Source organism: Euleptes europaea, chromosome 20, assembly GCF_029931775.1.
Source record: "Euleptes europaea isolate rEulEur1 chromosome 20, rEulEur1.hap1, whole genome shotgun sequence".
In the NCBI taxonomy this organism is placed as follows: domain Eukaryota; kingdom Metazoa; phylum Chordata; class Lepidosauria; order Squamata; family Sphaerodactylidae; genus Euleptes; species Euleptes europaea.
Genome location: NC_079331.1, coordinates 10857393 through 10869925, shown reverse-complemented (window position 1 = coordinate 10869925; position 12533 = coordinate 10857393). Strand labels below are relative to the sequence as shown.

The 12533-nt window shown below is 46.7% G+C and overlaps 1 protein-coding gene across 1 annotated transcript in view; it reads left to right on the top strand.

The window, feature by feature from the left end:
* Positions 1-12533, top strand: part of LOC130492119 (NAD(P) transhydrogenase, mitochondrial-like) — a 65162-nt gene that overhangs the window by 46122 nt on the left and 6507 nt on the right. Inside the window, exons 14-17 of the mRNA XM_056865909.1 lie at positions 546-779; positions 2611-2771; positions 7569-7748; positions 10557-10716. Coding sequence (XP_056721887.1) covers positions 546-779; positions 2611-2771; positions 7569-7748; positions 10557-10716 — 735 coding nt within the window. The remainder of the gene's footprint in view (positions 1-545; positions 780-2610; positions 2772-7568; positions 7749-10556; positions 10717-12533) is intronic.

The window sequence follows — 12533 nt, the reverse complement described above, 5'->3', positions numbered from 1 at the left end:
GAGAGCGTCCCCATCACTGCGTCGGCGCGCAGGCGCATCAAGCCAGGCGCCCGCCTGCACTGCGCCCCCTAGAAAACCTCCCGCCGATCGACCGACGGGACCTGGTAAGCCTATTGGCAAACCTAGCCATGGAAGCTTACTGGGTGACCTTGGGCCAGTCACACCTTCTTAGCCTATCCATGGCATAGTGGAGATTTGAACCCCAGCCCCATAATCATGACACTACGTCAGCTCTCTGAGAGGCAGCATGAGGCTGAATACCAGTGGCTGGGGACCCCAAGAGAGGAGGCTGTTGCCTTCATACTTTGCTTGTGAACTTCCCGGAAGTATCTGGCTAGTCGCTGTGGGAAACAGGATGCTGGACTAGAAGAGGGTTTGCTCTGATCCAGCAGAGCTGTTCGTAAATTCTTCTGCCTTTGCACCAAGAAAGTAAACAGCCCTTTGTTATTTAACGGGCTGTTTATCCTTTGGGAGAGGGTATGAAATACAATATAACATCTTTACTCTTGGATCTAAATCAATTCTTTCTTTCTTTCTTTTTGCAGGTCTCACCATTGCGAAACGGATTGAAATCTCCGACCTTCCACAGCTCGTTGCCGCGTTTCACAGTCTGGTCGGCTTGGCAGCCGTTCTGACGTGCGTCGCGGAGTACATGATCGAATATCCACACCTTGACGCTCACCCGTCCGCCAACGTCCTCAAGACCGTGGCTTACTTGGGCACCTATATTGGGGGAGTGACGTTCAGCGGTTCTTTGGTAGCGTATGGAAAACTGCAAGGTATGCCTCTCTGCGGTTGAGGCCCGGAAAGATAACAGGGTACAGCATAGCCCGCTGAGATTGCCAAAGAGTTAGGAACTGGGTTCACACTGAATTTCCAGAAGGATTGGTGCCAGCCTTTGAAGAACAACCCAAAAAAAAAGCAACAAACCTTTGAAAATCTCATGGCTTTAATCCCAAGACTCGCTGAACTAGTAAATAACTTGGGAGCAAATTAAATGCAGAGCCAATGCAAGGTCACGATATTACGAATGGCTTCACTTTGGGTGTGTAAAAGCCAGCATGGTGTGGTGGATAAGTGTTGGGTTTAGACCGGGAAGACCTCGGTTCAAATTCTTGCTCAGTAAGAAAGCTCACCGAGGCTGCATCCACAGGGTCTTGTGTTATAGCAATAATTAGCAACTCCAGGTTATCTTGTGTGAGCCAGCGTGGTGTCATGGTTAAAAATGGTGGTTTGGAGTGGTGGACTCTAATCTGGAGAACTGGGTTTGACTCCCCACTCCTCTACATGAGCGGTGGACGCTAATCTGGTGAACTGGGTTGGTTTCTGCACTCCTGCACATGAAGCCAGTCGGGTGACCTTGGGCAAGTTACAGCTCTCTTAGAGCTCTCTCAGCCCCACCTACCTCACAGGGTTTCTGTTGTGGGGAGGGGAAGGGAAGGTGATTGTAAGCCAGTTTGATTCTTCCTGGAGGCTGGCAAACCTAGCCATGGAAGCTTGCTGGGTGACCTTGGGCTGGTCACACCTTCTCAGCCTAACCTACCTCACAGAGTTGCTGGGAAGATGAAATGGATGAGAGGAGAATTATCTAAGAAGCTATGGATGCCCACTAGGAAGAAAGGCAGGAAGAAAGGAGAGGCCATGGTTCAGTGGTAGAGCATCTGCTTGGCATGCAGAAGGTCCCAGGTTCAACCCCCAGCATCTCCAGTTAAAGGGACCAGGCAAGGAGGTCATAGGAAAGACCTCAGCCTGAGACCCTGGAGAGCCGTTGCCTGTCTGAGTAGAAAATACTGACTTTATGGACCCAGGGTCTGATTCAGTATAAGGCAGCTTAATGTGTTCTTCATGTGTTCATGTGTTCCTTAAGGGGTAGAGAAAGTCATCATATAAAAACCAACTCTTCTTCTTCGTCTTTGTCTTTTCTTCTCCTCCTTCTCCTCCTCCTCCTTCAATACAGTTACAATATTTTACAGTAACTCAGTAGCCAAGTCATGTGTGGATGCAGCCCAGAGAGATACTGAGCCAGTCCCCATTTCTTAGCTTGACCTGCCTGAGAGAATTTTTACGAGCGTCACAATTCATATTGGACCTTGGGATCAGTGACTGAACAATATGTTGAGAATTATGTCACTGGCATGGGAATCCCGCTTACATGATAAGGACATGGATGGTTTCCTTTCCAGAGAGGGAACAATCACTTCAGAAATAGAGCATTAGAAAGCTGCAAGATCCCCTCTGTGAACAATGACTAGGTTTGGGAGATCACAGCCATGAAAGGTTCAGGAGCTGTGTACTGGGAGGCATGTGTGTGTGTAAAGTGCCGTCAAGTCGCAGCCGACTTATGGCGACCCCTTTTTTGGGTTTTCATGGCAAGAGACTAACAGAGGTGGTTTGCCAGTGCCTTCCTCTGCACAGCAACCCTGGTCTTCCTTGGTGGTCTCCCATCCCAATACTAACCGGGGCTGACACTGCTTAGCTTCTGAGATCTGACGAGATCAGGCTGGCCTGGGCCACCCAGGTCAGGGCACTGGGAGGCATACAGACTAGCAACTTGTTTAGTATTTAAGTATGAATGCAGCAGCTGTCTAAAACCCTGGTTTTTTGTTCTAGGTTTATTAAGCTCAGCTCCTCTCATGCTACCTGGACGCCACTACTTGAACGGTGGGTTGCTGGCCGCCTCGGTTGGCGGGATGATTCCCTTTATGCTGGGCTCAAGCTATACAACGGGCATGGCTTGCCTTCTGGGCGTTTCAGGACTCTCCTCGATCATGGTAGGACCACGTTTTGGTCTAAAGAAGTACTGTCTTCCCCTCTTCCCTGATGGAGAAGACCAGGTGCAGTCAAGGAGCAGAGTCAGGACGGATCCCGGTTAGGTTCGCCGTCCTCCATCCTGGGTAGGGTTGCCAGCTCCGGGTTGGGAAACACCTGGATATTTTTGGCGCCTGAGGAGGGCAGGGTCGGTGGAAGGGAGGGACTTCAATGCCACAGAGTCCAATTGCCAAAGTGGCCATTTTCTCCAGGGGAACTGATCTCTATCGGCCGGAGAGCAGTTGTAATAGCAGGAAATCTCCAGCTAGTTCCTGGACGTTGGCAACCCTAATCCCGGGCCCTCTAGGTTAAGGCAGATGTAAATTTAGTAAGTAAATAAAAAGCAACAATGTCGTCTGGTTGTTGAACTCAAACACAACTCTGACCCCGAGGAAGGGGTAGGGGGAAGCTTGTGTTGTTGGTGGGCCCAATAAATTGTCTCATTTTACCTATTATGTATATGAAATAAAAACAGGTAAATCAATATCTTTTACTGGACCACCAGCAAAAGCGGCGTCACCTAATTGAACTTCAAAGGAGGCGGTACATAGCCAGCTTCTCCTAAACAACAGCGAGATGCAGCCGCGGGGGCTAAAACTGGCCCGGTTCCGAGGGCTCCGCGACGGCTCCTTCAAAATATTTGTGTAGCTCTGTAGAAATTCCATAACAAATCCAGCGGAACCCCTGCAGGATCCCACAAAAACCACATGCGCAGGGCTCCAAAACATTTTAGCCGTGGGCGACGTAGTAAAAATAAGCTATTGGTTTAATCAGTCCGACGTTTTATGTAATCCAAGACTATGAACTGGAGGGAGAGAAAGAGAGGGCTGTTAACTGGTGTAGGGAAGATATGTTGTGTGGGGCCCACTCCTGCAAGATGCAGACTTCCCTGAGTTCCCACGTACATAAATAAAAACACAATGATGCTTTGATACCCATACCTTTCCCATTGCAGGACAAAAAGAAGTGGGGTGTGTGTAGAATAATTGAATCACAGAGTTGGAAGGGATCACCAGGGTCATCTAGTCCAACCCCCTGCACAATGCAGGAAATTCACAACAACCTCCACACCGCCACCCTGCTCCATGTCCAGAAGGTGGCCAAGATGCCCTCCCTCTCATCATCTGCCTACGATAATAGAATCAGTATTGCTGACAGATGGCCATCTGGCCTCTGCTTAAAAACCTCCAGGGAAGGAGCACTTACCACCTCCCGAGGAAGCCTGTTGCACTCAGGAACCACTCTAACTGTTAGAAAATTCTTCCTAATGTCTAGACGGAAACTCTTTTGATTTAATTTCAACCCGTTGTTTCTGGTACGACCTTCTGGGGCAACAGAAAACAACTTGGTGTCTTTTTTTTTTTAGTAAATAATAGCATAAAGGTACAGGTAGTCCCCTATGCAAGCACCGGGTCATTACTGACCCATGATGTGATGTCACATGATAACGTTTACTAGGCAGACTATGTTTACAGGGTGGTTTGCCACTGCCTTCCCCAGTCATCTTCCCTTTCCCCCCAGCAAGCTTAGTACTCATTTTGCCAACCTCGGAAGGATGGAAGGTTGAGTCAATCTTGAGCCGGCTACCTGAAACCCACTTCTGTCTGGATCGAACTCAGGTCGTGAGCAGAGTTTTGCCCGCAGTACTGCAGCTAACCACTTTGCACCATGGGGCTCCATAAATAATCCCATGCATGAAGGAAAAGAACCCCCCATTTTCACCCATTCTTCCTCTTTAGTTTATGGCTTCCGCTGCTGTATTCTGTCAAGCAGCCAAAAAGTTGAGGACGAACTACACCCAACTGAGCGTCAGACATTGTTTGGGCCTTAATAAAATGGCCCAGTCTTGGAAGTAAAGTTAGAAGTGGGTGGATGAGGCTCAGCGGTAGGGTTGCCAACCTCCAGGTTGTAGCTTGAGATCTCCCGTTATTACAACTGGTATCCAGCCAATAGAGATCAGTTCCACTGGAGAAAATGGCCACTTTGGCCACTGGACTCTATGACATTGAAGTCCCTCCCCTCCCCAAACCCTGCTCTCCTCAGGCTCCGCCCCAAAAACCTCCAGGTATTTCCCAACCCAGAGTTGGCAAGCCTACTCAGCGGAGACCTTATAAGACTCACTAATTCTTGACTTCTACTGTGTGTGACTATTATAATTTCAAAACTGGCGTTAGCAGAAGGCTTCAGGATTGAGATGTTTATACAACTTGCACAAAGCAGAAGCAGAATCTGGATTTCCAAAACTGTTCCACAAGACCCGAGTGCTCATTTTTGCACGCAGAAATTCCCGTGACTTAATTCCCATTCTCTGACCCTCCAACTTAAAATAATAATTAAAAAATCAGTTTAGCAGAAATTGAACTGTTACTTATCTGGGAAGCTTCGGATTTCAAAGTTCTGACTTGGAATGAGGTCATTATATTAGAAAGTGAGAGGGGAGAGTTAACTGGGAAGAGGTGGTTATGACACAGGTATAGAGGCAACAAGCTCTGTGACTTTTATTGACTTAGATAAGGGACTTATCTAAGGGTTGCCAGCTCTGAGTTGGGAATTAATCACCCTTGCAGTTCTTTTCATACATATATCCCAATTTGGGTTTACTTTAGTTTTACTATTGAGCCACGTGCTGCCTTCTCCAACAGTACCTGGAAGTTTGCAACCCTAGGGTTGGAAAATACCTGGAGATTTGTGAGGGGGGGAGCCTGAGAAGGGCGGGGTTTAGGAAAATGAGGGAGGAATAGGCTATAATGCTGTAGAGTCCACCTTCCAAAGCGGCCCTTTTCTCCAGGTGAACTGATCTCTGTCGCCTGGAGGTCAGTTGTAATAGTGGGAGATCTCCAGCTACCACCTGGAGGTTGGAGCAGCAGCATGTAAAGGGGGGCAAGAGGCAAAGAGAGTCAAAGCTTCAGTTTGTTAAAAAACCAGTGCTAGAAAACTATGAGGAAGAGCTACGGCGATAGCAACAACTGGGAGAGAAAGAGAGAGCGAGAACGTCGAGGGAAGCATTCTTCCCGGGAGAGAGAAGCCCGGAAAATATTTAGGAACGTACGAAGAGCGCATGATCCCTGCAAAATCAAACCAAAGGTCTGTCTTGTTCAGCACTGATTCCAGGACTGGCCAGGAAGCTTACTGAAGCTTGCCAGAAAGGCCACAGCTGTTGTTCATTATTTATCTGTTTGCTTTTAACATTTCTCGACGGCTGATTGCTGCAAATGGAAGGTGTTCTACGTATATCAAAAACCTACCAAAAACAACAACAAATTCCAGTGGCTTTTAACAGACTGTAATTGCCAAAAATCTAGTATCCGTGCGGGGATTGGGAGGTAGGGTTGCCGCCTCCAAGTAGGAGATCTCCTGGAATTACAACCCATCTCCAGATGTAGGGTTGCCAACTTCCAGAGATCTCCAGCCGATAGAGATCAGTTCACCTGAAGGAAATAGCCGCTTTGGCAATTGGGCTGTATGGCATTGAAGTCCCTCTCCTCCACAAACCCCATCTTCCTCAGGCTTCGCCCCAAAACCCTCCCACTGGTGGTGAAGAGGGACCTGGCAACCCTATCCAGGACAGATATCAGTTCCCCTGGTGAAAATGGCCGCTTTGAAGAGGGCACTCTGTGGCATTGTACCCTGCTGAGGTCTCTCCCCTCCCCAAAATGTTCAACAGGCTCCACCCCCCAAATCTCCAGGAATTTCCCAACCTGGAGCTAGCAACCAAGGATGGGCAGGACAGTAGGTGGTCTTACAGTTTTAGCTGTACTGTATGTATTAGATGGAGCTTTGGTCCACCTCAACTCTGTGGTACTAGGAGCAGGTTTCAGTAATCTGCAACTAGAAACTGGAGAGATGTTTTAGCAGGAGGTGCCATCAAAATCATTGGAAGCTTGGCCATGTTGACTGACTTGCTGTAACATGAGGAAGTTCACCCTCGAGGGGGTACAGTACTACCCCACTATCCGTAGGCACTTCTGAATGGGGCCACTTTGGAAGGGGGACTGGGGGGCAATGCTCCAGGGGGCATGATCACCCCTGGGGCCTGTGAAACTGGGGAAATTACATGATTAATTTCATTGGGTTGCATCTAGGTATGGCGATGTGGTCCCTGGGGAATCTTTGCCTGTGGGGGTTATCTGCAGTCCTGGGTCTGAGATTAAATCGAACTGGTTCTCGTTCCTATTGCTCATGCAAGGCATATAAGGGCTTTTACCATAGCAATGTAGGCACATAGCAACATGAGAGCCAGCATGGTGTAGTGGTTAAGAGTGGTAGTTTGGAGCGGTGGACTCTAATCTGGAGAACCAGGTTTGATTCCCCACTCCTCCACATGAGCAGCGGACGCTAATCTGGTGAAGAGGGTTGGTTTCCCCACTCCTACACAGGAAGCCAGCTGGGTGACCTTGGGCTAGTCACAGCTCCTTTAGAGCTCTCTCAGCCTCACCTACCTCACAGGGTGTCCGTTGTGGGGAAGGGAAGGCGATTGTTAGCTGGTTTGATTCTTTCTTAAGTGGTAGAGAAAGACCAACTCTTCTTCATCTTTCTTGGTATTCCTAAGAGCAAAATGGTGAAGGGCAATTTTCCATTTTAAGTTGCACCTGCACGTGGCGCCCATCTCTTTTCCCTATTTCTATGAATAATGTATTCTGATGTTTTGTTTGTCCCCCCACCGTTTCATGTTCATCTTAACATTTTTTTAAAAAATTACCCATTAAACTCATTTGATCCCCTTTTCCCCCTTTCCCCCTTGCCTGTATACAAACTGTCAGGGAGTAACCTTGACTGCAGCTATCGGTGGAGCAGATATGCCGGTGGTGATCACGGTACTCAACAGCTACTCTGGATGGGCTTTGTGTGCAGAAGGTTTTCTTCTCGAGAACAACCTCATGACAATTGTCGGCGCCTTAATCGGTTCTTCCGGAGCCATCCTATCATACATCATGTGTGTGGTAAGCCAAATAATATGCGTGGTGGGCCTCACAGTCTCTCTTTGTTAAGGGTAGAGCTGAGGGCTGCATTTTGTGGCTCTCCCAGTTTGTTTATTTCAAGTCAAGTCAAGTTTATTGTATTAGGCCATAAGCCGTTACAATCTAAAACGGTAGAACAATATAAAAAGGTAAAGGTCCCCTGTGCAAGCACCGGGTCATTCCTGACCCATGGGGTGACGTCACATCCCGACGTTTTCTAGGCAGACTTTGTTTGCGGGGTGGTTGGCCAGTGCCTTCCCCAGTCATCTTCCCTTTACCCCCAGTAAGCTGGGGACTCATCTTACCGACCTCAGAAGAATGGAAGGCTGAGTCAACCTTGGGCCGGCTACCTGAAACCGACTTCCGTCGGGATCGAACTCAGGTCGTGAGCAACAGGTTAACAACAGGTTAACAACAGGTTAAAATGTACAGAACCAGAATCATTAAAAAAAAATACAAAATTAAGAAATTAAAATGCGCCCATTTGGCTCTGTCCAGCTTTACCACCTTTCGAGATTTGCTTCGCCCTGATTTTCTTGGCCGCCAGGCCATACAGTGCCATTTTTTTGGGAAATGTAAGGATCTGTATCTGATAACAAATAGATTAATCTGTCAACATCAGATGATAATTGTGACGCTGAAAGAATGTTTGCCGGAAACTTGTTCCGGGGCTCAGTGTATAAAGGACAGGCCAGGACATAATGTGGGAGACCTTCTATGGAGCCACCCCATAAACAAATGTGTTGAGCCAGAGGTGGTGGTGGTTGTTTTTTAATGACCTGCAAGGCACTCCGTGGGTATAGTTTGGAAACGCAGCGATGTAAGGGCTGCTCTGAGGTTGTATGTTGTAATGTCTGCCAGGTAGGAGGTCCTGAAATGATCTTTTTTATCAGTTTGAGCTATGGGGCGAATTTCATATGGGCAGCTAGATGACAGCTTATTTATTTGTTTCTTTAGACGCGCTGTCTATGCTTCCTCAAAAGGAAGCATTTCAAACAAAAGTAGAATTCTGGATATTCAAGCACAAGATCTTGTTAGCGCAACTGAAAAAAGTTGTTCCCCCTTAAGGCTAGGGCCTTTACTTAATGTTGGCAGTATAGCTTCGTATCTTCACCTTTTAAAAAATCCACAACTGCGTAGAGCTTTTTCCCTGGCTAGGTTTAATGTTATCCCATCAGCAATCTTATATGGCAGATTCCAAAAAGTGGCCTATGATGACACTCTGCCCATGTGAACTGAAAAAAGCTGAATCAATTTGGGGTATCCTTTTTCACTGCCCATTTTATTCAGATTTACAGCTTAAGTATATTGATTCCATCTTCACAAATCTGATGGGCCTGTCTGATCAAGCTAAAGAACATCATATATTGAAAGATACTTCTCCTGATATAACTGAGGAGGTTGCCAAATTTCTTAATAATGCTATAAGAATTCGCCAAAAAGGGAACTGGGGATGAATTGCTGTTCCTAATTTTGTCTGTGTTTTATGTTTAATATTTTAATCGCTATACTGTGTTGGTTGATATTATATGCCATTAAAGGTTTTGAATTTGAATTTGTATTTGTTTCTTGTATGTTCCACAATGGAACTCAAAGGTGGCAGGCGTATTTAAGGTTCCCAGGAGGTCTCCCATCCAGGCATTTTCCTGTCTCAAACCTGCTTCGGATCAGCACAGTTGCTGTGTCAGTGGCCTCAGATAATACCTCAGGACCTAAGGCTAGGACTTCCCAAAAGCAAAACAAACCTTTAAACATGGTGGCATCCTCTGGCATGAAAAAAGGGGGCTGTTCACAATGAAACATTACGGAGAGACCTTGGGGAAGTCACTTTCTCTCAACCTCATTTTTATCTCCCAGGAGAGAGCTATACATGACACACTGAGCTCTTTGGGAGAAGTATGTGTGTAAAGTGCCGTCAAGTCGCAGCCGACTTATGGCGACCCCTTTTTGGGGGTTTTGTGGCAAGAGACTAACAGAGGTGGTTTGCCAGTGCCTTCCTTTGGGAGAAGGGCAGAATAAAAATTGCACTAAATAAATCTTGATGCGGCAAGCGGTATGGGACAAGAGAAGAACCAAAGAATTTCTCCTTGAAGCTTTTACTCAATATATATGTGCTTAAAAGCCAAGTGGAATGCCTTCTACTTTTCAGAAGCAAATAAGCTATAAACTTACCAGTCTATTATGGTATAGACCTTAGAGCTTTGTTAAGGTGAACCTTTTAGAATGAAACGGCAGTACAGGAAGTAGGACTCCAACCCCCATGAATTCAAGTGGAAACGGTGAGGGAATCCCTCACAAACCAAACAGAAGCAGATGGAGGTTTCATAATGCCAATGTTTGCTGGATCGTATCCTTGAATGACAACACAGAAGGAAGTTATCCAAGAAGCATGCTTTGGGGTGGGGTGGGTGGGATGTCTTCCAATGGACCTTAGGCCATTTTGGCTAGTGTGGTGTAGTGGTTAAGAGCGGTGTTTTGGAGCGGTGGAGTCTGATCTGGCGAACTGGGTTTGATTCCTGGCTCCTCCTCCACACGAGTGGCGGAGGCTAATCTGGTGAACTGGATTGGTTTCCCCCACTCCTGCACATGAAGCCAGCTGGGTGACCTTGGGCAAGTTACAGCTCTGTTAGAGCTCTCTCAGCCCCACCTACCTCACAGGGTATCTGTTGTGGGGAGGGGAAGGGAAGGCGATTGTAAGCCGGTCTGAGACTCCCTTAAGTGGTAGAGAAAGTTGGCATATAAAAATCAGCTCTTCTTCTTTTTTCCAATCTATCTTTATTTCTTACCAAGGCCATGAACCGATCTTTGCCCAATGTCATTTTGGGTGGATATGGTACTACATCTACAGCTGGTGGGAAGCCCATGGAAATAGTCGGCACGCACACAGAAATTGGAATCGATCAAGCTATCGAGATGATCAAAGAAGCTAATTCGATCATCATTACCCCCGGTAAGAGTTCGAGGCTGTTTGATAACGCTCATGGGCTAAGAAGCCGACATTGTTCAGTTTCAGGCTGTTTTAGGGTTTGGCTGTGAAATTGGAAAACTTCTGAAAAATTGACTGTCAAACAAAGCTGAAGTCTGGTCAACAGACAGTTGTTTAGGTGAAGTGGAATGGTTTGTTTGACGGATGGGAGACAGCAAACGCTGACATTTATGATTGCTCGGAAATCTTTATTTGGGTTTTGGCAGCCAAAATTCGATTTAAGTATATAATTGTTATGCTTTGCATAGATTAAAATATATATATTTTAATAAAAAGGTTGGTTGTACAGTCCTGCTGCCATTTGGATGCTTACAAACGGTAAGAGAAAAAAATAGCACCAGTGTTTACTGGACCAACTTTTTAATAACAGCAGAAGTTTTCAAAGTAACAAGGAACTTTGCAATCCAAATAGACCACAAATGTAACTAATTTGCCTTAGGTGTGGAGGGCTTATAAATATTTTAAATAAAATAAATATATCTTTTTAAACATATAAAGATATCGATATATTAGTCCCCTCATGTAGAGAATCCAATCCTATGAAGAACCAGGCTTACTTAAACATGTTGATTTCAGTTGGTTTAAAAAATGATAAAGGTCCCCTGTGCAAGCACCGGGTCGTTCCTGACTCATGGGGTGACATCACATCCCGACATTTCCTAGGCAGACTTTGTTTGCGGGGTGGTTTGCCAGTGCCTTCCCCAGTCATCTTCTCTTTACCCCCAGCAAGCTGGGTGCTCATTTTACCAACCTCGGAAGGATGGAAGGCTGAGTCAACCTCGAGCCGGATACCTGAAACCGACTTCCTTCGGGATCGAACTCAGGTCGTGAGCAGAGCTTGGACTGCAGTACTGCAGCTTACCACTCTGTGCCATGGGGCTCAGTGGGTTTAGGTTCACCTAAATTGGAAAACTTAAGTGGGTACTAAGGTAGAACTCACCCTGCATGCATCTACATTGTGTTCCACCTTGTACCTCAGAGATTCAAGTCTAAATGAGTTCGTAGATCTTCTGTGGTACTTTTCGCTAGGGCCTGCTGAGCTGGCAATAATCGTAACAAAACCAAAATGGCTGCGGAGCCCCCCTTTGCTATTTATTTTTAAACTCTGTGGTTAGGGCAGGAAGTGTCCATTTCTCAGCTGTGTCCTGTGACTGCAACACGCCGTGTCAAGTCTTTCTGGAATTCTCCCGATGAGCATTCCTCCTCTCCTCTTTCAGCAAACCACAAAAACATATCATACTTGATGGATTTGAATCCGCAGCAAAAAAATATCAGACAGTTCCCTATTGGCGATGATGGGGGGAAATTGTTCTCAGCAGAAACATCTCTTGGGATCTTTGAACTGCTCACAGGGCTGGGATGAGCAATCAAAACCCCCTGGCTGCCTTGGCAGAGCATCTTTGGCATGTCCTGTCTTTTCTTGGGCTTCAGTAGAAAAAAATATATAATATTGATTCTTGCACTGATCTCGAACAGTCCGTTCACGCGATTTGGCTGTGTATAAAAAGGTAAAGGTAAAGGTCCCCTGTGCAAGCACCAGGTCATTCCTGACCCATGGGGTGACGTCACATCCCGACGTTTACTAGGCAGACTTTGTTTGCGGGGTGGTTTGCCAGTGCCTTCCCCAGTCATCTTCCCTTTACCCCCAGCAAGCTGGGGACTCATCTTACCGACCTCGGAAGGACGGAAGGCTGAGTTAACCTTGAGCCAGCTACCTGAAACCCAACTCCCGTTGGGATTGAACTCAGGTCGTGAGCAGAGCTTGGACTGCAGGACTGCAG